This window comes from Hevea brasiliensis, chromosome 7 (genome assembly GCF_030052815.1).
Source record: "Hevea brasiliensis isolate MT/VB/25A 57/8 chromosome 7, ASM3005281v1, whole genome shotgun sequence".
Taxonomy (NCBI): domain Eukaryota; kingdom Viridiplantae; phylum Streptophyta; class Magnoliopsida; order Malpighiales; family Euphorbiaceae; genus Hevea; species Hevea brasiliensis.
Window position 1 is genome coordinate 11,414,549 of NC_079499.1, and position 23,102 is coordinate 11,437,650.

Consider the following 23,102-nt stretch of genomic DNA (forward strand, 5'->3'; position numbering starts at 1 on the left):
TAAAAGAATCAATTTATATATATAATAAAAAGTGAGATACTTAATTATTTAATTTTAAAAATATAAAAATTAAATTATAAATTTTATCAAACTTAATAATTATCTTGTAATTTTTTTCTTGAAAAAGCTCAATCTTAAAAAATTGAACTTTATTATTTAAAATTAAAACATTTGACCATAATTGAGAGATAACGTAAATGTTAAGATGTCTCTCACCACTTCTTCCCTCCAACCAAATATCAGCCACTGTCACTGTCAATTTTCTTCGTCTCAAGAGGTCCTATGAAGCGTCTCCGATCTCAAGAGGCTTATGATTTCAGCTTCCAACTTCATACACTATAAAACCAACAGTCTCTATAGTATTTTTCTATCAAAACATAAGAAGTCCGTGGGAATTTGAGAGGAATGCTGAGAAACGTTTTGCTTCCTGAATTTTAAAATTTTCCTTTAAAAAAAACAGTCGACTTGAATTCCATAAAAAAAAAATATTTGACTTAATTTTTATTATTTAAAATTTTTATCCATTTTTAATTATCAATTAAAATTTTTACATAATTATTAAAAAAATAATTAAATTATTTAAATTATAATAAAATTTTTTACAAATAGATTAAATTATTATTTATGTCATTTAATTAAAAAAGAAAGAGGGGAGGTGATATATAACATTTGAAAATTGATAAAAAAAAAATAGAGGGAGGTAATAATTTGGAAATGTCAGCTTGAAAAAGCATGGGAAGGCAAAGCAACTCAGGTGGAACCTGTGAAATATGTCAAAAACTTCTGAAATATAAGCTAAATATGAACTTAATGAGAGATTGGGAATAAGAATTTAGCACCATTTCACTCATTTGTCAGAATTCAAGCGGTAAGGTCAAGGTAGGCGGGCGGGGGTGGAGATCGAGTAAGGAAAGAGACAGATAGAAAAATATTAAAAATTAATTTTTATGGAAATTGAAAAAAAAAATCTTGAACGTTTAAAAATTTTACAATTCTATCATAAACAAAAAAAAAATTACTAATTAAATTAAAAAAAAAATTACTAATTAAATTTTATATTTAGTTAATTATATCTTATTGTCAATAAAACTGTTAAGAAACTAACAAAAATGTCATATAAGAGGTGCTTTACCTCTAATTAACTCAATTAAATTTTATAATTGAGTTAAAAGTAAATGAAATAAAAATAATAAAATAAAAGGAAAATGACTTTGAAATTTTTTATAAAAAATTACTTACAAAAAATTTTTGAAATTTTTATCAAAACTTATTGCAAAACATGATTTTCAAACTTTTTTTTTTTAATCAAAGCTTACTTAAAAAAAAAAATTATCAAAACTTACTTTCAAGCCTCTCAATTATCAAAGCTATCATTCTCAGACATGGCATTTCCGTTAATTCAACAACGGAGTTGCTGTTGATAAAGTGTAATTAAACAAATCTAAGAAGAACTTCAATTTTTTTTTTTTTTTTAATTTAGGATAGACTTCTAAAAACTTTGAAAGTTTCATTTGTTTTTAATTTCCCCTTTTTATTTTTTTTAAAAAATATTATTTTTCATTTTAATTTTTATATATTGAATGACATAATTATAAGTTTCAAAAATTGCCTTAAAAGTTATAAAAGTTTGAATCTCAATCACAATCACTTATACCAAAAAAAAAATAATTAAAATTAATAAAAAAATATATGTAAATTGAAAGCACTAGAGTAACTTATCCATTCACGAAAATTTAGTTTTTGAATAAATTAAAATAAAATGAAAAGAGTAATAATTTTTTTATTAATTTAATACATCGAGTTTGAACTCAAATTTCACTGTCCTGATGAATTAGTCAAGGGTTAATGTCTCTATTAGGCTGAATAATTCTCTCTTTTTCCAAAAGAATAGAGAGGTTGCGCAATTTACATTTACATTTAGACTTTTGTAATCCTAGCTATAAACAAATAAATTAATCATTTCCCCAGCAGCCAACATCACCATCAATTTCATAATGAAGTCCTCTTTTCAATGGCAAGCTTGATTCTCCCTAGAAATTCATCTATTTTCATTGTTCCTAGCACCCCACTAAACCTAGATCTTACTGTAACACTTTGTGTCTCAACCTCCTTAGGTCCCACAACAGCCATTAAAGGAATTTTCTGCTTCTCTGCATTTCTAATAAGCTTTGGTAAACGCTCGCCATGGCAAACTTCAGCTCGAATACCATTATCTCTCAGTTGGTCGATCACTTCTTTGCAGTACTCAAGCTGCATAAACACAGGCAACTTGTTCATTTAATGCAAATATTAATATTATTCAGTCCTTGAGTATCATAAATCATGTGCAGCAGAATCCAAAGTTCATAACACTCGAACCAAGGCTCACCTGTGTGTCAGTAACTGGTAACACTCGAACTTGGATTGGAGAGAGCCACAATGGGAAATCCCCGGCATAATGCTCTATGAGAACCCCAAAAAACCGCTCTAAGGATCCAAGCACTGCTCTGTGAATCATTATAGGCTGCTTCTTCTCCATGTTTGAATCAACATAAGTAATGTCAAACCGTTGAGGTAAATTAAAATCAACCTGCATGCACAATTTACAGGCAATTATTATACAGTTGATCAATTTCAATGCTACAAAAAGCATTTTCAACCAAATTGTAGCTCTAGCTGTGCACCACACACACACATACACAGAGAGAGGAAGAAGGAAGGAAAGAGGCCACTACAGGGGATACTGAGGTATATTGAAAAACCATTCTTGCTAAGCCACTGCCAATTTGTAACCAAAGCAGCAAAATTCCGCCCTACAATAAGATAAAATTTAAGAACTTGCCTGTATTGTCGAGCACTGCCACTTCCTTCCAAGAGCATCCTCAATCTTAAGATCAATCTTTGGACCATAAAAGGCACCACCACCTTCATCAATTTGATAGATCCAACCCTTATCATGCAAAGCATCTCTAAGAGCAGATGTTGCTTTTTCCCATATATCATCATCTCCCACAAATTTATCTGGCCTAGTTGAGAGGTTCACTTCATATTTGTTGAAACCAAATTGCAATAGTATCTCCTCTGTAAGATCTAGGACTCCCCTAATTTCATCTTTAATTTGATCTTCCAAACAAAAAATATGTGCATCATCCTGCAAATATTTGCAATTGAATATCATCTTATTTTAGTCACAAATACATAGGACAAGGGCACATAAAGTGGGGAGAAGAGGAAAGAAGAAAAAGAAATCAAGAACCCCACCCCACCCCCCACCCCCCCAACCCAGCCTCCTCTTTTTTGCTTTGCCAGATATAAAAAGCAAACCAAATACCCAACAATCACTTCGAACATATCAGCAGAAACTTCTCATTCAGCAGTTAGTGCATGTTTTGTGAGATGTAATTGCGGTATAATGAAATGAATTTTCTATCAAAATTTTATATGATTAATTTCTATTATGTACAATTATATGCTACAAAACTAGTCCTTACTGTTTCCAGGATTAAGAGTTTTAGCAATTAGCAACATATGATTAGCATTGGGTCCTCAGAAACTCAGGAGTCAATTCTGCAAGGAATACCAATCAGGAGAATTTGTTATCAAGACCAACATAAGATCATGTGAAAGTGAAACTAGAGATATAAAGTTCAAAAGTGCCTTCAAACAATGTCCAAATAAGCCCATTTTGAGTTTTTTGTCCTAATTAACCCAGACTTTTTTTTATTTAAGACCAATTAAACGCAAATTTTGAATAAAGCACGTGAGTGGAAAAAAAATCTTAAAAGCATGTCAAAATTTTTGCTGTGAATAAGAAATATTAAACAATTAGTAATTTATTTTAAAAAATTGTAAAAAAGAGACGATTCTTCTTTCCTAGAATTTATAAAAAAAAAAAAAAAGAAAAACCCAATTCTCAAATATCCACAAAAGGCAACCTCAAATCCCTATTCTTTTTTTAACTAACCTCTCTTTCATGCCCACACACAGACATAGCCTCCTTCTCTGGTTATTATGTGTCTCTTCTTACTCTTCTTTTTACACTCGCTCCCATCGCATGCATCCTCTTCTTGCATGGGTTCTCAGAAGTCAGAACTCATGGTGGCACCAACTTCTCTCTCTCTCTCTCTCTCTCTCTCTCTCTCTCTCTCTTTTCCCTTGGTTATCATTGCATAGCCCCTTAACTTTGTGGATTCAGCGACACTGACGCACCAACATTGATCAGTTACTAACAAGCCTTCACGTGTGGTAGAACTCATTGGCAATGCCTTGCATATAAAGCAAGTGATTTTGGTTTAGGCTCTGATTGAATGGTACTTCTGCTTGTTTAAATCTGATAGAATAAAGACCTTGGTTAACAGCATTGTCTTCTCATCCAAGAACCCACAACTAAAACTTCTGGAAGGGCTCAAGGTTATATTTAGCAATGACTGCTACAACTGAAGAGTTCAAGCATTTTCAATTTCTTTTTTCTATAGTGTTCAATTTCTAATTCTAACTTTTGTTTTGGTTGTTAATAATTTTTAATTCCTAGTATTTTTGAATAATTAGTTGTGATATAAACTACAAAGATTAATTTTGAGTTCATCCATTTGTTGTCTTATGGTTCTTGTTCTAAGTTCTTAGATTTTTTTTTCCTTTTTTTATTAATTTAAAGCAGAAAATAAAAAATTATTTGTTATCTTTTTTTTAATATTAATATTAATAGGCATGTATCTCTCTATTTTTTGTCAGTTGAAGGATAAATTTGGTCTTAAATCAAAATTTTGGCTATTAATTAGGAATTTAGGACAAAAAACTTCAAATGAGCTTATTTGAACATCATGAAAAAGTTGAGGGGCACATTTGAACTTTATTCCATAATACTAAACTAAATACAATATCAAGTGTCCAAAGAAAGGTCTTAATGCATCATATAAGATCCTGTGAAACTAGATAATCCAAAACAAAAGTACAATCTTAAGTGTCTGGAGAAAGGTCTTAATGCATCATGCACAACTCAATAAGTTAAGAATATCTATATATATATATATAAACTAAAATTCAAAGCTAATAAGCTTAATTGTATCATACCTGGGTAAAACCTCTTACGCGGAAAAGACCATGTAAGCTTCCAGATAACTCATATCTATATACCGTTCCTAGCTCTGCAACCCTGATCGGAAAATCACGATAAGAATTGAGCCTTCTTTTGTATACCAAAATGTGGTAAGGGCAATTCATAGGCCGAAGTTGATAATTCTCATCCTCAATCTTCATCTGATCATACATGTTCTCTCTGTAGAAGTCAAGATGGCCACTGATCTTCCACAGATCCACCTTTGCTACATGAGGAGTATATAACAAATCATAACCATGTTCCATATGTATTTTCTTCCAAGAGTTTTCTATAATATGCCTAACAATGGCGCCCTTTGGATGCCAGAAAACCAAACCTCCACCAGCTTCATCCTGCAGCAAGAAACTTCATATTGTTAACAATAATATACTTTTTAAGGGAAAAAAGAGCTAAGTAAAAAATTATCACAAGCTGTAAAAATAATTTCAGAAGAGTCACCTGTATAGAAAAGAGATCAAGATATTGGCCGAGGCGCCTGTGGTCTCGCCGTTTAGCCTCCTCTTTGAAGTAAAGATAGGCTTTTAGTTGTTCTTCACTCTCCCAAGCTGTTCCATATATCCTCTGCAGCATTGGTTTGTTTTCATCTCCTCTCCAGTAAGCACCAGCAACAGATTCAAGTTCAACAGCTTTCTTATTAATAAGGCCAGTAGAGTCAACATGAGGTCCAGCACAAAGATCCCACCATTCTTCACCTGGAAACACAATCAATTAGAGAATAAGATTAGCTGAGGTAATAAGAAGAGTTAAGTAAATCTCACTGTGAATCAAGTTAAACAATTTGGATACCTTTTCATGCACTTCATCTTGTGGTCATTAGAAGGTACAACAAACACTAAACCTTTAGTGAGATATGTGGTTATAGCAACTAAAAGATTGCAAAGCAAGTAATTTATTTAGTTCAGTTAGCTCACAGTCCTGTCAAAGTAGTTTTAGCTCTTCAGTTTATCATTTTGAGTCTTCGCTTCTGTTAGCAAGTTAGTTAAATGGCAGCTAATCTAGAAGAGATTAGTGAGACCTGTGAGGCTGTGACAACAATGTATAGCTTCTTCTTTTACATTTTATTCATTCAATAAAATTTAATCGTTCTCTCAATACTATTTTCTTCCTCCTAAATCTACTGGCAGTTACTAAACTGTTCATATTATAGCAGTAAGTAAAAACCAGGCAGAAATGGAAGCAATTCTAGCATTTGTAAAACAGAACAAAAGCGAAAAACAATAAAAACCAGAATGAAAATTCAATAAAGAGAAAAAAAATATATATATCACACATAATAACAAGCCAGGCCTTACCAATATGGTATATAGTAATGGGATCTTCTTTTATGCTTTCTAAAATTTCCATCTTGTACGGTTCCTTAACAGCCATTATTCTCCTCTGAGCTTCATCACGGGTAACTTCTTCTCTTACAAGAGGCAAATTTCGAGCAATGATGCGATCCTACAGATGATATAAGAAATAAATTCCCTGAAATCATAGCCAATAAATTTTTTGTTCCAACCTCAAGACCTTCCCCATTGTTAGAAAATAGAAATCATAGAAAGAGTAATTATAAAAAGAAGAAACTCACCATCTCCTTTTTAATCCTCTTGAGGTCTCTATCCGTCAAAGGCTCCATATCGAAATCGTAATAAAACCCATTTTCTATCCATGGCCCAATCGTCACTTTTGCTTCAGGGTAGAGTTTTTGAACAGCCATGGCCATAACATGTGCACACTGAAAACATACAACCAGAAAACAGTATTTCCTCATCAACAACCTAATTACTTCTTAAATTATGGTGCCTAATAATTTCATTAGGTAAAACGTTAGTACAAGTAAAAAATTTCCATTCAATTATTTTTCTTTATCACGCAATAGAAATTCCATTTCCCCATACTTCCATTTTCCCAGTAGCCAAACAGAGAAGAAGATAGCTCAAAATCCAACACCAACAACAACAAAAATTAAAAAAAAAAAAAAGAAAAAAAATTTACCGTGTGGCGAATTCTGAGGAGTTTCTCAGACGATTCATTAGTGGGAAGAACAATTTTGTCACTTTCCTCTTTCTGGGTCTCCTGAGCAGTGTCGTTTTGGGACACAGTCGCTGACTCAGTAGTAACTGCAGTAGAGAAAGAGACGCCATTTCTCTTCCCATACAGAGCACCAAAATTCCTGGCGTGGCTTTGAGGTTGGAGCTTAGATATGGAAAGGAAACGTTTATGAGGAAAGCAAAGGGGCAGAGGAGGCTTTAGGGGGCTAAGAGAAGTGGGTTTAGGGAGGAAAAGAGAGGGAAATGCTTCCATTCTCTGTAAGATATACAGAGTTTTGAGTTTGGTTTTTGTGTTTCCTTTTAGGCACTGATTTTGTGCCTCTAGTGGATGGCTATTGGCTGCTGGTGCTTCCGTTTGTGCTACTTGTGGCGTTAGTTTTTGATAGGGTCCGCTCCATCTGAGTTGGTAACCGTATCTCCCCCGTCGACCCGACACAACGCAAGCCCTCTCTCTTTTGTTTCGAAGGACCATTGTAACTAAATATATTACAAAAGGCTAAGTCATAAAAAAAATTAAAATCTTTATATTAATTATTAATTTTAATAAAATTTTTAATTTTATCAATTTGATTAAAAAAATTTTATACTGTCTTTAATTTTAAAAATAAATTTAATTAAAAATAATTAAACTCATTAATAGATAAATTATTCAAATCTTTTTATTTATATGGTTAGTTTTAGTTAATCTATTTAATTTTATTTATTTGTTTAATTATTTTAATATTTTCATTAATTTTAACAAATTTCTATTACTAAAAAATTATTATCTTAATTTTAATTTTTCATTTCTACATTCTTCTTAATATTACTAGCTAAATATATTTCGTAGCTAAATATATTTCGTTGATAATTATTGACGAAAAATTTTCGTAGGTCAATTTTTTTTAGGTTTTTAAAATTTTTTTTTCTACTTTCTTCTTAGCATTATGAATAACTATAGTTCGTTGGTAATTACCGATAAAAAATTTTCGTAGGTATTTATTTCAAAATTTTATTTTTTATTTTATTATTAATATTACTTACAAAAATGAGTTCGTTGATAATTACCGATAAAAAAATTTTCGTAGATAAAATGTTTTAAGTTTTTAAATTTTTTTAATTTTCTTTTTAATATTACCCACTAAATACGAATTAGTCGATAATTACCAACAATCTTTTCGTTGGTATTTTTTTTATTTGATTGCTAATTTTATAGTTAATATTAGGGATCACTTTTATCTATGAAATTACGTTATCGGTAAAGAGTTCGTCGGTAATCGATCGATAATTTCATCGGTATAAATTAGTTTAAATTTTATTTCTCTTTTTCGTCTGCAAAGTATTGGTAAATTATCGATAAATTACTAATGAAATTCTGTAATTGATAATTTTTATAGTTATTTTTAAAATTTCTTGTAGTGTTTATAATAATTATAGGTTGATAGTCATTAATTATTTTATATTAATGTAATATAATTTAATAAAAAAAATAATTTTATATAATAATTTAGTTGATGGAGAGTATATATGCTATTGTAAGAGAATACCAAAAGGGCAGTTGTGGTTCACAGGGTAATTAGCTTACAAAATCACTAAATGGTGCCAAGTTTGAGTTCTGGTGGTAGCACACTTCATTTTGAAGAATTTTTGTTAAAAGTGAACAAGCCAGTTTCCACTGGAATATCCGTTTTAAATTAGCTAGTATTCGCCGATTATTCAACTGGTTCATGTTAATTTATTCTAATTTATTAAAAAATAGAGATTAAAAGTCAAATTTAATTGAAGCAAAATTTGATTTTAGATTAAATTAGTCTGACTAATTAATCCGATCCAATTTTCACAACCATAATTGTAACAAGCTTATTAAAAACTATTGCCAAGCATTTGATTTGAACAAGTACAATGTAATTTTCATTGTAAATATGTAGTTTAGATTATATTAAAAATAATTAATTTTTTAGATTATTTTCATTAATATGTAAGAATTTATTTTTTCTAAATTTTTTAGTTTGGTAACTTTATAGTTTAAAAAAATATATTTTTTCATAAAGTGAGTTTTATAAATAAATAGAAAATTAATGATGCTACAACTCACTCCTCATCATTTCCTGCCCCAATAGCCGTTGCCAAGTTTTTCGGCTTTTCCATCATCTGCCAAGAAGTTTTTTTTCCAACTACTGCTATCTTTCACGGTGGAGTAGTCTAGTCAAATGAGTCTTCTATGGTGTCTTGACCCAAATTGGGAATGCTAGAATTCATCAAAAAGGCAAGTAGAAGAATAAAGTGTGAAGAAGGAAAAGTGTTTACCTTAGAACAGTACTGGAAAAGCGATCTCCAGACGGTAGATAACTAGTCTCTGATGAACACCAAAAACAAGTGTCAAATAGAGAAAAAGCAAGAAAAGAAGGCAAAAAAATGAAATAGGTTTTTGTATTCACATTTATATAGCAGGAACAATAAATGAAGAAACTCTCAAAATGGCAAACGAGACCATAACAAATCTTTTTAAATCCCACCAATCATCTAACGACACCTTAGCAACAAGTATGGTGGACGCTCATCATAAAGTAAGAATTTCTATCGGAAGATCACTGAGCCTAAAGACTCGATACCCGTTGGGGGACTAATGATAATACAACGACTAACATAATACTGAAGAATGAGAAATGGATAACCAAGTAATGGGTAGTAAGCAAACCAAACTTGATGACTGGGTAATACCTAGACACTTGGATAGAAAGTGACTTGCCCAACCATATTCATGAAACTTGGATCACTTTAAGAATAAGGATCTTGAAATATCTACTATGATCAAAGTTCTATCCGTATAAGACTCAACCAGCCAAGTAGACTCTTAATCCTACTTAACTACAAACTCCTAATCCTAACAGAATCTACATAAAAGCTTATAAGGGCTATAGATATGCACGTTAATCAGTTTTACCCATCCATTCTATTAGGCATCGGAGCGGTGGTCAACCAACCCATCCAGTGCTCTTTTTCTTATCTCGCAAATTCAATAACCAAATCCACCATCCATTACTCGCAAAAAGAGAACAGTATCAATTAAAAAAATAATTTTTTTTATAAATTATTTAAATAAAAATAATTTATAAAAAATAAAAAAATTAGAACCTTAAGTCTTTGATAAACTCTAGCGATTCATTTTTATCAATCTCATCAATTTCTCAGCAAGATTGTGTTCTAAAAGTTCATCTTGAATAGCTCCATCATATCCCCAACGAGATTGACCAAGTCCATTGTAACGTCCTGCACTTCTGAGCTATGAAAAGTACTATTTTCAGTCCATGAAGAGTATTATTCATAGTCAGTTTGAGGACCAAAAATGAAATAAAAATAAGTTGAATTAAGCAATATTCAAATCAAATTGACCATCAGGTTATGGAGTTAAAAATCATTATCGAAAAAGATAGACTATAACCCGATGAGGGGCATTTTAGTCATTTGACACTTAGAGTTGACTTTTAACCAAAATGTCAATTAAATTAAGTAAAATTAATGTAATAAAATATGATGAAATTTTTATGAAAATATAACTAGAGAAGAGTAATTGAAAAGAGAAAAAAAAAAGAAATGAAAATTTAATACCAATTATGACATAAGCATGACGAGTTGATGACCTAATTAAAATCTAATGAAAACAAGACACCTATATATATATATATATATATATGTGACAAATGAAATAAAAACATTCTTATCAAAACAAATTTCATCTTCTTCTTTGCTCCCACGTTGGCTGAACCTTGGTCCTCTCTCCCCCCACCATTTTTTCTTCATTTCCCAAGCTTTATTTCCTTGATAAACTTCCATAAATTACCTAGTTCCCGAAATAAAAACTTGATATTTGCCTATGGTAAGAAGATTAAGTGTGAAAGATTGAAGAAAAATAGAAGTTGACAAGAAGAAGAAAGAGCCAAGTCAAGGTTAGTGCAAATATTAACATCTCTCTTTTTTCTAATCTTGATTTTAAGCTTGATTATGGAAGAAATTGCATGAAAAATTGAGAAATTTTGTATGCTTGAGTGAAGAGGAATTTTGGCCAGCTTGTATGGAAGGAGGGTTTGAGGTGTTTAGCTAAATTTAAACTTGCATCCTAGCTTAGATAAGTTGAAAAATATATGATTGGTGTGTTGAATTATATGTGGTTACATGGAATTGAGATTATGTAGTTAGGGTTTGAAAGGAATTTGGGGGTATAATGATATGAGGCCCAATTGATTTTGTTGAGGTCAAATATTAACCATTTTATGTGAATTGGTTGAGTTTTGAAGTTGGTTGTTGGATTGAATTGAGCAATTGGAAGTGTGGTTTCTGTGCAGGAATTCTGGACCTCTGAGTCTAGTGTTTATATGGCCATAAGTAGAGCTACATAGCTCCAATTGGTGTGAGGCCAATTGGAGATTAAACCTAAGACATAATACTAGAAATGGCATGAAGAAAACTTGCCCAGAAACTGACCTTAGGATGCCCAAAAATTTGCTTGAATCCGGATGTGGCATTTTGGACCTGGACAGAATGACCATTTAAATAGTGCTCAGTAATTTGAGCATAACTCACTCTATGAAACTCCAAATGACCTGATTCTTGAACCCATGAACTCCTGAGACATAGGAGAACATTTATTATGAAGAACTCAAAGCCTAGTTATGAACCAAACCCAACCAATTTGCTAGACCAAATTATTTTATCAAACCTGACTAGAACCAAACCTGACCTGGAAATCCTGAATTTTAGGATACCTGACCAGTTGTAGCAAAAATGCCATAACTCAGCCTACAAAACTACAAATGTAGTGATTCAAAATTTTCATAAGACCTAAAACTACAACTTTTATGTTTTGGCCAAAACCCAGATCCTAAAGGAACTTAGGGAAATTGTTAGGATAAGTCAGGGACTCCAATCCTGGAATTCCTGCATTTGGAGTATTTGGTCATTTAACACCCGGATAGTAAATGAATCATAACTTCCACTAGAAAAAATCTAATTGGGATGAGCCAAACTGATCTGAAAACTTAAGAAATAGAGCTACAGCTTTGGTTCAGAAATCTTGCTCAAATTTTGAGTGTAAAGACCTCAAATATGAATTGTAAATACTGACCTAAACCTGAAATCCTGGAGGTACAGGGTTCATGAGTCTAGGTTAGTTAAATTGCCATAACTCACCTTACATAAGCTGAAACTTAGTGATTTTTGAACCTATGAAACCATAAGATGTAGACACCATATTTTGGTCGACCCTCAAATGCATAATTTAATATACAATTTTCTTTTAAAGTTGTAATGAGATTGAAATTTCATTATGTTTTCTTGAATAGATTATCCATCTTAATGTTATCCATTCTCAACTAATGACCCGATCACAGGTCACCTTTCTGAACTCAGCAATAGTTTGTCTTTGGAATAACTCGATCTCATGTTCAAGTTAGATTGTTTTCCGATCTCTTCGTCTTTATTCTATGTGTTCGGATTGATATTGGATCTCTGGACTGTTCAATCTTACATGCTATTATTTTCCGATCTCACTATATTCAAATACTTCAAAATTTCAAATCTGCGTATAGTTTTGTGATCAGGTATCTTGCTTGAATTATTCAAACATTTCTCAGTAAAGCTAAGGTTTTATCCAATCTCTAAATAATGATTCTGACCCTAATAAGCTCAAGTCATTTTCAAATCTTTACAATTCTACCAAATCACTCTTCAAAAGTTTCAAGGTTTTAGTCGATATTCGGTCACAGCACCATCTGATCTCATGTTCACTTGTAATGGTTTTCTGATCTTTTAAAGTGGCTTGATGTTTTATGATTAATAACCGGTCTCATGTTTAATGTTCAACTATATTCAATTGATTAAGTACTCAGGCAATTTGGTTTAGATGTTTTCCGATCTCATCAAGAAAATTGAGCATGAAAAAGACTTAGATTCATTTCAAAATATAAAAATATACAAGTCATTCAGCAGGAGGGTCTCCCCTAACCTGCTCTTCAGGTACATTTTCAGTTCCGTCATTCTCTCTCTCTCTCTCAGGCTCCTCCTCACTGTCTTCTTCAACTCTTAGGACAAGATCCACCATCTAGGAGAAGTCCTCCTCAGGATGGCGCTTCACGAGCTTGGCCAAAAAGATCACCATGAGCATTCACATAAGCACCAGCCTCTCTCGCCAGGGCCTCTTTTTCTTTTACCTTGATCTCTTCGGTAAGTTGAGTGACATCGACAGATCGGTAGGCCCAAGTGTCTTCAAGTTCCTGCTTCAGTTCAGCTATCCTTTCCTCATAAGATTTCGCCCTATCTTCTATCTGGGCGATGTGCTCCTAAGCAGTTGAAAGTTGGATTTTGGAGGAAGCTGTGTCCTGGACCGCCTTCAAAGTCTCCTGTCTCAAGAGATGGGCCTTTTTTCTAATTATATGTTAGTTTGCAATAGTCTCCAAACCCAAGCTCATCGTCTAAGCTAGGAGATCGTCAATGCTATCCGGGGCCAATCTATTCTGATTTTCTTGAAAACAGATAGTGGTGCCCAGGACCCTGGCTAGGTCAGAATTACCCCGAACTAAACGGTTCCTTTCCAGAGAATGGATAAGGATCTGAGCACCTCGAGAAAGTGTCCTTAAGACTGGTCAGGAAGGCCCCCTTCTACACTTGAGGAGATCGACGGAGGTGGAGGTTTAGCCTATTGAGGTGGAGAAGGAACCACCTCTACCTCTAAGGCTAGCTGCTTTAGAGGTCAGAATGGAGAGCTCAGTACTTCTACCAAGTCTCGCTTCAGTGTCTGAGCAGCAGTAGCAGTAGCAACTTTCATCTCCTGCACTTTCTGGGCGAGCTCCCTTTTTCGCTTGTGGCTCTCCTTGGCACTCTCACCTCCCTCCATACTTGCACAGAGAATAAGTTAGTGAGATCACCAAAGTTAGGAGACTGAAGATCTAGATTATACTGATCCCAGGGCCGAGGTCAGAGATTTACAGCCCATAGTCCTCATGGGTGATCACTCGCATCAACCACCATTTTAGTTTGGCCATAACCGCATCCAAACATGAGTACTTGTGAGTGGCCGCCTGATCCCTCAACTCCTTCACCATGGCATCCTCATCTTTATTTAGGGCGATCTTCTTTGGAACTGAAGGAACCAAATGCTGCCAACTACACGAAATGCCCTCAAAGCCATTCAGGTCCTTGCTCCTCAATATGAAAAATCGATCTTTCTAGTTCTTCAACGAAGAAGAGATCAGTGAAGAGCCCGTAGTTCAACTTGGCTTGGAAAAATCAATATTCATCATCTTTCTGCCAAGCGAGCCTATGCAACTCGGTAAAAACCTTCACCGTAGGCTCGAACTTTTTAACTCGGCATAAACCTCTGAAAGCCACCAGAGTCCACCAGGAGTTCGGATGCACCTGGGCTACACAGATATGATGAAACTTCAGAACGGCTCTATAGAATTCATTCAGGGGAAACAGAAGCTCGACTTTCAATTGTTCTTCATATACCATGATTAGGTCGATTTCTTCAAAGAAATGATCGGCTCGGAGATTGCCATGACATCTGATAAGTTCGAAGGAGTCAATCGGAAGGTTGTACTCTTAGCTAATAAACTGGAGATCGGTCTCCTTGAAAACAGATGGCAACTCGTCCACGGGTAAGTTCTCTTTCCTTGAAGACGATGCTTGTTTTGACTTGGTCGCTCGACCATGGGCCGGGACAGTGGTTGTAGAAGGTTCAGGTCGCTCATTCTGTTTGACCACTTCACCTTCGTCCGATGTCCACGAGATGTGAATAGAAGGAGGACTGGCAGCTCTCTAATAGTCAGTACCGCTCATTTTCGAAGATAAAAATAAAATTGATTGGAAAAAGATTAAAGCTTTTACCGGAGTGTAAACGATGCCGAAAAACTTTAGAAGGTAAGAAAGAACGTAGTAGTTACTCAGGGAATCTTAAAATGGTGTAAGTAGGAAAATGACCAACACTCCCCCCTATTTATACTTGCTCGAGGATTAAATGCTCACGCAGCCCCAATAGACGCATCGGTTAACGGGATTGGGCTGTTTTGATGACTCATCAAAGGAGAATTCCAGAAACATGGTAGGGAGATCGGATATTTAAAGAGCGATCATGAGAGATTGGTCGATGAGTGTGAGTTGTGAGATCAGATCGAATACAGTTATAAGAGATCAAAAAATAATGCAATAATAAAATAAAATAAACCATCAATTTTAAATAAATAAAACTTTATTTCATTTCCAAAAGATCAGATCATATCATTTGGGCAATCTCTTAAGATCAACAATTACAAATTTCCCTCCACTAAATTCTACCTATCTTGTTCCTGCGGATTGAACCACTCTTGATTTCAAGATGCCATTCAAGAGATACGTGGAGATTGGGAGGGCAGCTTTCGTCAACTATGGCAAAGACTATGGGAAGCTCGGTGTCTTCGTCGATGTCATCGACCAGAACCGAGCTACGATCGGGACCCTCAAGATGGTGAGGAGCCAAATGAACTTTAAGAGGCAGTCACCGATATTAAGATTGAAATTAGTGGTCCTCTTCTCAGAGATCGGTCTGCAAGCCATACCTATGAGCCTATCCGAGATCGGCACAGTAGTCAGTTTTGACCTTGATCGGTCAATTAGTCCAGTTCCCTCACCGTCATCAGACGATGCTCTCAAAAACCTCTGATCACCGGAATTGCTCATTTTTAAGAGATGAACAAAGAAAACATTTGGAAAAAGATTAAGGCGGTTGTCGTGAGAAGAATTCTTGCAGGAAAAGCCAAGAATGGGAAAATAAAACATTGAAGATTCACCGGAGAAGGAAGATTGTGAGTATGCATGTTAGTAGTATACCCTAGAGTATATTATTTAGTATGTATCTTGTACATATTTTTATTAATAAAAGGCATTTCCACTTTTCCGTTTACATAAGATATTTATGTGTAATAGAAAAGGTCCATTGGTATTTTGTTAGAAATTCTACTCTTAAGTTGTTAAGAATATGAGTGTTAGTATTTCTAGTACAAAGTATCATAAATAGGTTCACAATCGAGGATACTTCATAATAAGGACATGAATTATCCAGAAAGATTGTATTCATATTTGTTTCTAAGTTATTTATATGAGATATAAATAAGATGGAATGGTGAGTCTCATGCCATATGATAAATATGATAGGCACTTATAAATGATTAGTAGGCCGAACTAGTGACACTTATGACAAACACATGGAGTTTACTCTTGTCAATGTTTTGTCATAAATCATATAAGTGCATATAATCTTTAGAATGAGATAGCACAATTATCTTGTATATAGATAGTTTGAGTTTGATACTGCTTTCATACTGGTACTGTGTATGGGTATATGGACATGTGTTGGCTCCTACTAGTTATATATGGAGGTAAGTGTTGATTAAGATGGAATCTGTTCCTCTAAGCAAATAGAGATAAAATCCTATGTTCATTTAATTGTTCTTGATGTTTCAAGTTCCTGGCCAGGACAGATAGATTTAATCAGAAAACAGTTTCTGATGAGAAAATCCTTTTAATCAAGAACTAGAATTAAAAGAGAATATAATATTCATAGCAAATGGAGTTTGACATAAACCATAACTCCAGCTTGAGTTGGGATTTTGTAACAGAGATATTCTAGTGCATGGTAACATATGATTATAGGTTCATTTAAAGTAAACCTTATTACTAATTAGGTGGCCATGGCATGCTATGCTAGGTGTTAACCATGGTTTATGAGATGCATAAAATGATTTAGAGAAATCATTTATGGTAAGAAAGAGTTCTGATGATATTAAGAGTTGATATCATATCTCATTGCCAATTAGTGATGAGCCTAGTAAGTCACACACATACACAAGTTATCACCTAATTAAATATGATTTAATTAATTAATTAAAGAGTTTAATTGATTAATTAAATATGTTTGGTTTGCAATTAGATTACAAAGTCCCTAGCATGACTTGAAACCAAATCTAGATTATTTGATGTATAGTATAAGTTAAATTTATATTTAAAGTGTTTAAATATGAATTTAATTAATGAAAAATTAATTAATTAAATAGAGATTAATTAATTAATTTATATTTGATATAAATTGATTAGAAGAAGAGAAATAATTATTTTGGGTTAAGAACTCAAAATTAAGACACAGGGGGGCATTTTGGTCATTTCACAGGATGACATGTGGCACCATGAGATGGTGACACATGGCATTACATATAAGCTTGCCAAATGTTTTTTAATCATGTAAGATGATTAAAATTGAGATTAAATATAGGTTTGACACTTGGCACAATGTGATTGGGTCAATTAAACCTAGAATCAATCAGAGGGTGACATGTGGCAAGGGTTTAATGTGTTAACCTAGCTATATAAGTGTTGTTATAAAAAGAAAATAATATAACCAGCAGCCTCTTTCTTTGGTGCCGCCACCCAAGAAGGTTTCTCTCCTCTTCATCTTCTTTTCTCATCTTTCTAAGAGATTAACAAACAATCTCTTGAATTAAAAATATTAGAAATTATTTCTGGTATCCTGTTTACATTTTTAATCTCTTAAAAGGCAGAACTTGATTTTCTAAATAATAGAAAAAGCTTTAGAAGTTGTTCAAGGGCTGCCATAGGTGTTCTTAGTGTGGAAAACCTAGAGGAACAACATCTGGTGTCCTAAAGATGCATCTCAAAGGCGCAAATACACTGCAGTGCATCAAGAGGTTAATGTGTTTGTTCTTGATTTAATCTAGGATTCTAAACTTAATCTGATTAATTTTAAAATCTTAAATGGCAAATACAGATCCAAAAACATATTAAAAGAGTTTTAATATGTTGTTTATCATTGAAATAAAATAGATAAAAATAAATCTTGCATGACGCATGTGACCCTAGGTGAAAATTTTTGAATTCAATGGTATAAACTTGTGTTTTTCACGCTTTCGTTCCTTCAATTGGTATCAGAGCCACTATATTTTCCATTTAGATTGTTGATTATATGATTTAATTGTGTGTTTTGATCATGAGATGATTTATCCATTGCTGGTTGCAATGGATGTGTGGTGGCATGCAAGAGAACACTTTCATGGTGCGCAAGGTTTATGGCTTCATGGGTGGCTCAAGGTTTGGCTTTTTAATTTGCAATTGTTGTATGATCTAAAAGCTCATCCTATGTCTAATTAAATTGTTTAATTAGAATTTCAATCACACAATTAAATTTTGATTTAAATCAGAATTTTAAAAATTGTTTGAATGTGATTCAAATCTGAATTTTAAAAGTTGTTTGAATGTGATTCAAATCTAAATTTTTAAAGTTGTTTGAATCATATTTAAATCTGATTTTTTAAAGTTATTTGAATAATATTCAGATCTGAATTTTTAAAAATTGTTTGAATGTGATTCAAATCTGATTTTTTAAAAATTGTTTGAATGTGATTCAAATCTAAATTTTTAAGGTTGTTTGAATGTGATTCAAATCTGAATTTTTAAATTTATTTGAATCATATTCAAATCTGGATTTTTAAGTTGAATATGAGATATTCAATTTAATTTAAGTATGTATGTTTTATTTAATTGTTAAATAGTGATATGCATGATGGATGATCATGGACTATAAAAGATCAATGTGAATGGATTTATTTCTTTTATGTTTCTTTGGGATTGTAAATTAATTAATTAATTTTAATTTATTTTAGGCATATATTATTAAGTTTGTAATAATTTTTGGGTTGTAATTTCATTTATTTAAGTTCTTATAAATTCGCCTTGGTATGCCAAGGATTACTATGTAATATTGGATTGCAAGAAGTTCAAGGAGGTCAAGAGCATTGGTGGACCAGTGGGAGGAATTCAAGATCAAGTGTTGATTATGTACTCCTTTAGCAACTCTTGTAAAATGAATGAATGAAATGCACCTAGGAATGCCCTGATTCAATTCTTGGTGGCTCAGAATTGAATCCCTTAGAAAGTCCATGATCATACCATATTTACTGCTTATCCATGAATGCATGAGATGTATGAGAATGTATGCAATTATATGATATATGCATGCTAAATGGATAATGTGCTAAGTGAGACCTTAATAGTAATTAGGATGACCATAAAATCTTCTAAACAAATAATTAAGTTGGAAATGCTATAATTAAAGTAATTATAACATGGGCCCTCCATTAGGGCAATTATTTTAAGAAATTTTAAATAGTTGCATAAGATGCAATTAATTTAAGAGATTTTCTTAAGAATAATTGTTAAGCATAAGATGTTGTAAATATGTAAATGGTTTGGTGGCCAATATTGGATGTACTTGAGGACATTAAAATTATTTGCATAATTACTGGCTCAATGGGATCAACTTAACTATGCAAAATAAGTCAATAATGGATGTACTTGAGATTTTGAGCATTAGGGGCTAGGTAAAGGATTGAACCTCACATGAGATGTGATGGGCAAGGAGTTGCTCACTTATAGTTTATTGTAATTCCAATAATGGATGTACCTGAGGATGATCAATAGAATTATAAGAATTCAATTACCCACTAGAAATCCATCCAACTAGGATTTCCATTTTCTACTATGGAAGTGTAGGATTCGCTAAGTTAGTGGGAGGACCAATTTGATTAAAAGACCATAATCATTTTGGTTAATTACATGATACATTTACTAATAAATCTGGTTATTTTTTGCGGTTAATTTTTTTATAATAATGAGCACAGAATAACCACCACCATCCAATATCCTTGCAAGCATACTTGATCGCAATAGGTTGACAGGACCTAATCTGTCTGATTGGTTAAGAAATTTAAAACTTGTCCTGAACCTTGAACATATAGGATATGTTCTAGATTCAAATGTTCCTGGTTCCTTACCTCCAGAGGCCACTCAAGAGGAACATGAAACCTTGGACAAGTGGAAGGAGCATGATATGAGAGCTAAGTGTTACATGCTTGCTTCCATGAGCAATGAGTTACAGAAGCAGCATGAGAACATGCAAAGTGCGAGTGAGATCCTCCTTCACCTACAAGAGTTGTATAGTGAGCACAGTAGGAATGTTAGGTATGAGATATCTAGGCAATTGTTCCGCATGAGGATATCTGAGGGACAGAATGTTGGGGATCATGTCCACAAGATGATTCGGCTGATTGAGCAGTTGGAACATCTTGACTTCAACATGGATTTCCAACTACAGACGGATTTGATCCTTCAGTCCCTTCCTGAGTCTTTTGGGAATTTTGTGACAAATTTCCATATGACTAAATAGGAATGCACCTTGGCTGGTTTACTCAACATGCTGGTTATTGCCCAAAAGAATATGCTGGGCAATAAAGGAAAAGAGGTTGCTTTGATTGCGTCTTCTTCTACTGAAAAGTCCAACAAGAAGAAGGGCAATAAGAAAAAGAAATCTCAAATTCCTGGTCCTTCTAAGAAAATAGCTAAACAGAAAAGGAAGACTAAAGCTGATGGAGGCAAAGGAAAGTGTTTCCACTGCCAGAAGGATGAGCACTAGAAAAGGAACTGCCCAGAGTATAGCAATCTAAAAGAATGCAATGCCATGGTGAAAACCAACTTAAGTTCAAAATATATTTGGCACTTAAGGTTATGTCATGTTGCAGAAGATAGGATTGCAAAATTGGAGAAAATGGGGATTCTATCTTCATTAGGCTCTGAGCCTACTCCAACTTGTGAATCTTGCCTTCAGAGTAAAATGACTAGATCACCCTTTGTTGGACAAGGGCTAAGGGCTGAAAATATTTTGGAGCTAATACATAGTGATGTACGTGGTCCATTTAAGTAAATGGCTAGATGCGGTTTTCATTACTTTATTACCTTTGCTGATGATAAATCAAGGTTTGGGTATTTGTATTTGATGAAATACAAACATGAATCTTTTGAAAAGTTCAAAGAATTTAAATCTGAAGTAGAAAATCAAATAGGAAAGAGTATTAAAGCTCTTCGATCAGATCGTGGAGGTGAATATTTGAGTACTGAATTTGATGAATACTTGAGAGAGTATGGCATTGTTTCCCAGCTAACTCCTCCAGGAACGTCACAGCTGAATGGTGTATCTGAAAGGAGAAATCATACCCTATTGGATAAGGTACGTAGTATGATGAGCTATACTGATATGCCAATCTCCTTTTGGGGATTTGCATTAGAATCAGCTTTGTATATTCTGAATAGGATTCCATCAAAATCAGTTTCTTCCATACCTTATGAGATATGACATGGAAGAAAACCAAGTCTTAAGCATGTTAAGATTTGGGGTTGTCCAGCTTATATTAAAAAGCTGAACACTAATAAATTAGAAACCAGATCAGAAAATGGTCGATTTGTTGGATATCCAAAAGATAGTTTTAGATATTATTTTTATTTGCCTACATCACAAAAGGTTGTGGTGAGTAGAGATACCACATTTCTTGAACAACAGTTTATTCAAGAAGGAGGCAAAAGAAGGCAAATAGAGTTGGAATTGGAGAATTCTGACCAACCAACAGATCAGAAGGATATAGATCCATCTAGTCAACCTACACCCATTGAAGAAATATCTACAGCTGTTCCTAGTAGAACAATCAGGGTATCTCACCCACCAGTGAGATATGGTTTCCTTCATGAAGAAGAACAAGAGTTGTCTACTCATGAAGAAGTAGATTATGGAGATGATCCACTTACCTATGAAGAAGCTATATCAGATATAGACTCTTCAAAATGGATTGATGCTATGAAATCTGAAATTGATTCCATGTATAAGAATCAAGTTTGGGATCTTATTGACCCACCTGAAGGTACTGTACTTATAGGAAACAAATGGGTTTTTTAAGAAGAAAATTGGTTCTGATGGAAAGGTAGAAACCTATAAGGCAAGGCTAGTAGCGAAAGGGTTTCGCCGAAGGCAAGGAATCGACTATGAGGAGATTTCTCGCTTATTGCCATGCTTAAATCAATTAGGATTCTATTAGCAATAGCTATATACTATGATTATGAGATTTGGTAGATGGATGTCAAAACAACTTTTCTCAATGGATACATTGAAGGAAACATTTTCATGGAACAACCTAGGGGTTTTGAATCCCAAGATGGTTCCAAGGTATGCAAGCTAAAGTGATTTATTTATGGGTTGAAGCAAGCTTCGAGGAGTTGGAACATCCATTTTGATGAAGCCATTAAATCCTTTAGCTTTATAAAAAATGAGGATGAGCCATGTGTATATAAGAAGGTTAGTGACAGTGCTATCACTTTTCTTGTCTTATATGTGGATGACATACTGTTGATGGGTAATGACACAGGTATGTTGACAACTGTAAAGGTATGCTTGTCAAATACATTCTCCATGAAAGACTTAAGGGAGGCAACCTATATTCTTAGGATTCGCATCTATAGAGATAGAGCAAAAAGAATAATTGCTTTATCCTAAAGTCTATACTTGGAAAAGGTGTTAAGGAGGTTTAACATGCTTGATTCCAAGAGAGGATTGTTACCAGTGAGACATGGTATCCACCTTTCTAAAGAGATGTCTCCAAAGACACCTGAAGAAAGAGATAAGATGGCCAGGATTCCATATGCTTCGGCTATTGGAAGTTTAATGTATGTAATGTTGTGTACTAGGTCGGATATCGCATATGCTGTTAGTTTGACTAGTAGGTATCAATCCAATCCAGGATTGGAACACTGGATAACTGTCAAGAATATCCTTAAGTACTTGAGAAGAACTAAGGATTTATTCTTGATCTATGGAGGTATAGACTTGCAATTGGATGGTTATATTGATTCTGATTTCCAATCATATATCAATGATAGAAAGTCTACCTCTAGATATGTGTTCATTTGTAATGGAGGTGCAGTCAGTTGGAAGAGTTCCAAATAGAGCACGACTGCAGATTCCACTACCGAGGCTGAGTATATTGCTGCATCAGATGCTGCAAAGGAAGCTGTTTGGATAAAGAAGTTCGTGCCAGAACTTACAGTAGTTCCTTCCATTGATTCAGCAGTTCCAC

At 33.6% G+C, this 23,102-nt stretch overlaps 1 protein-coding gene across 1 annotated transcript; it reads right to left on the reverse strand.

Moving 5' to 3' along the window:
* Positions 1-1,755: 1,755 nt before the first annotated feature.
* On the reverse strand, positions 1,756-7,526 carry LOC110661756 (threonine--tRNA ligase, chloroplastic/mitochondrial 2). The gene is made up of 8 exons (XM_021820507.2): positions 7,073-7,526; positions 6,666-6,812; positions 6,388-6,535; positions 5,534-5,787; positions 5,050-5,427; positions 2,822-3,130; positions 2,369-2,569; positions 1,756-2,250 (listed from the first exon to the last, which is right to left on the reverse strand). Exons 1-8 carry the CDS (start codon positions 7,379-7,381, stop codon positions 1,990-1,992), a joined length of 2,007 nt encoding a protein of 668 aa, XP_021676199.2. The 5' UTR covers positions 7,382-7,526; the 3' UTR covers positions 1,756-1,989.
* Between the last annotated feature and the right edge of the window lie 15,576 nt (positions 7,527-23,102).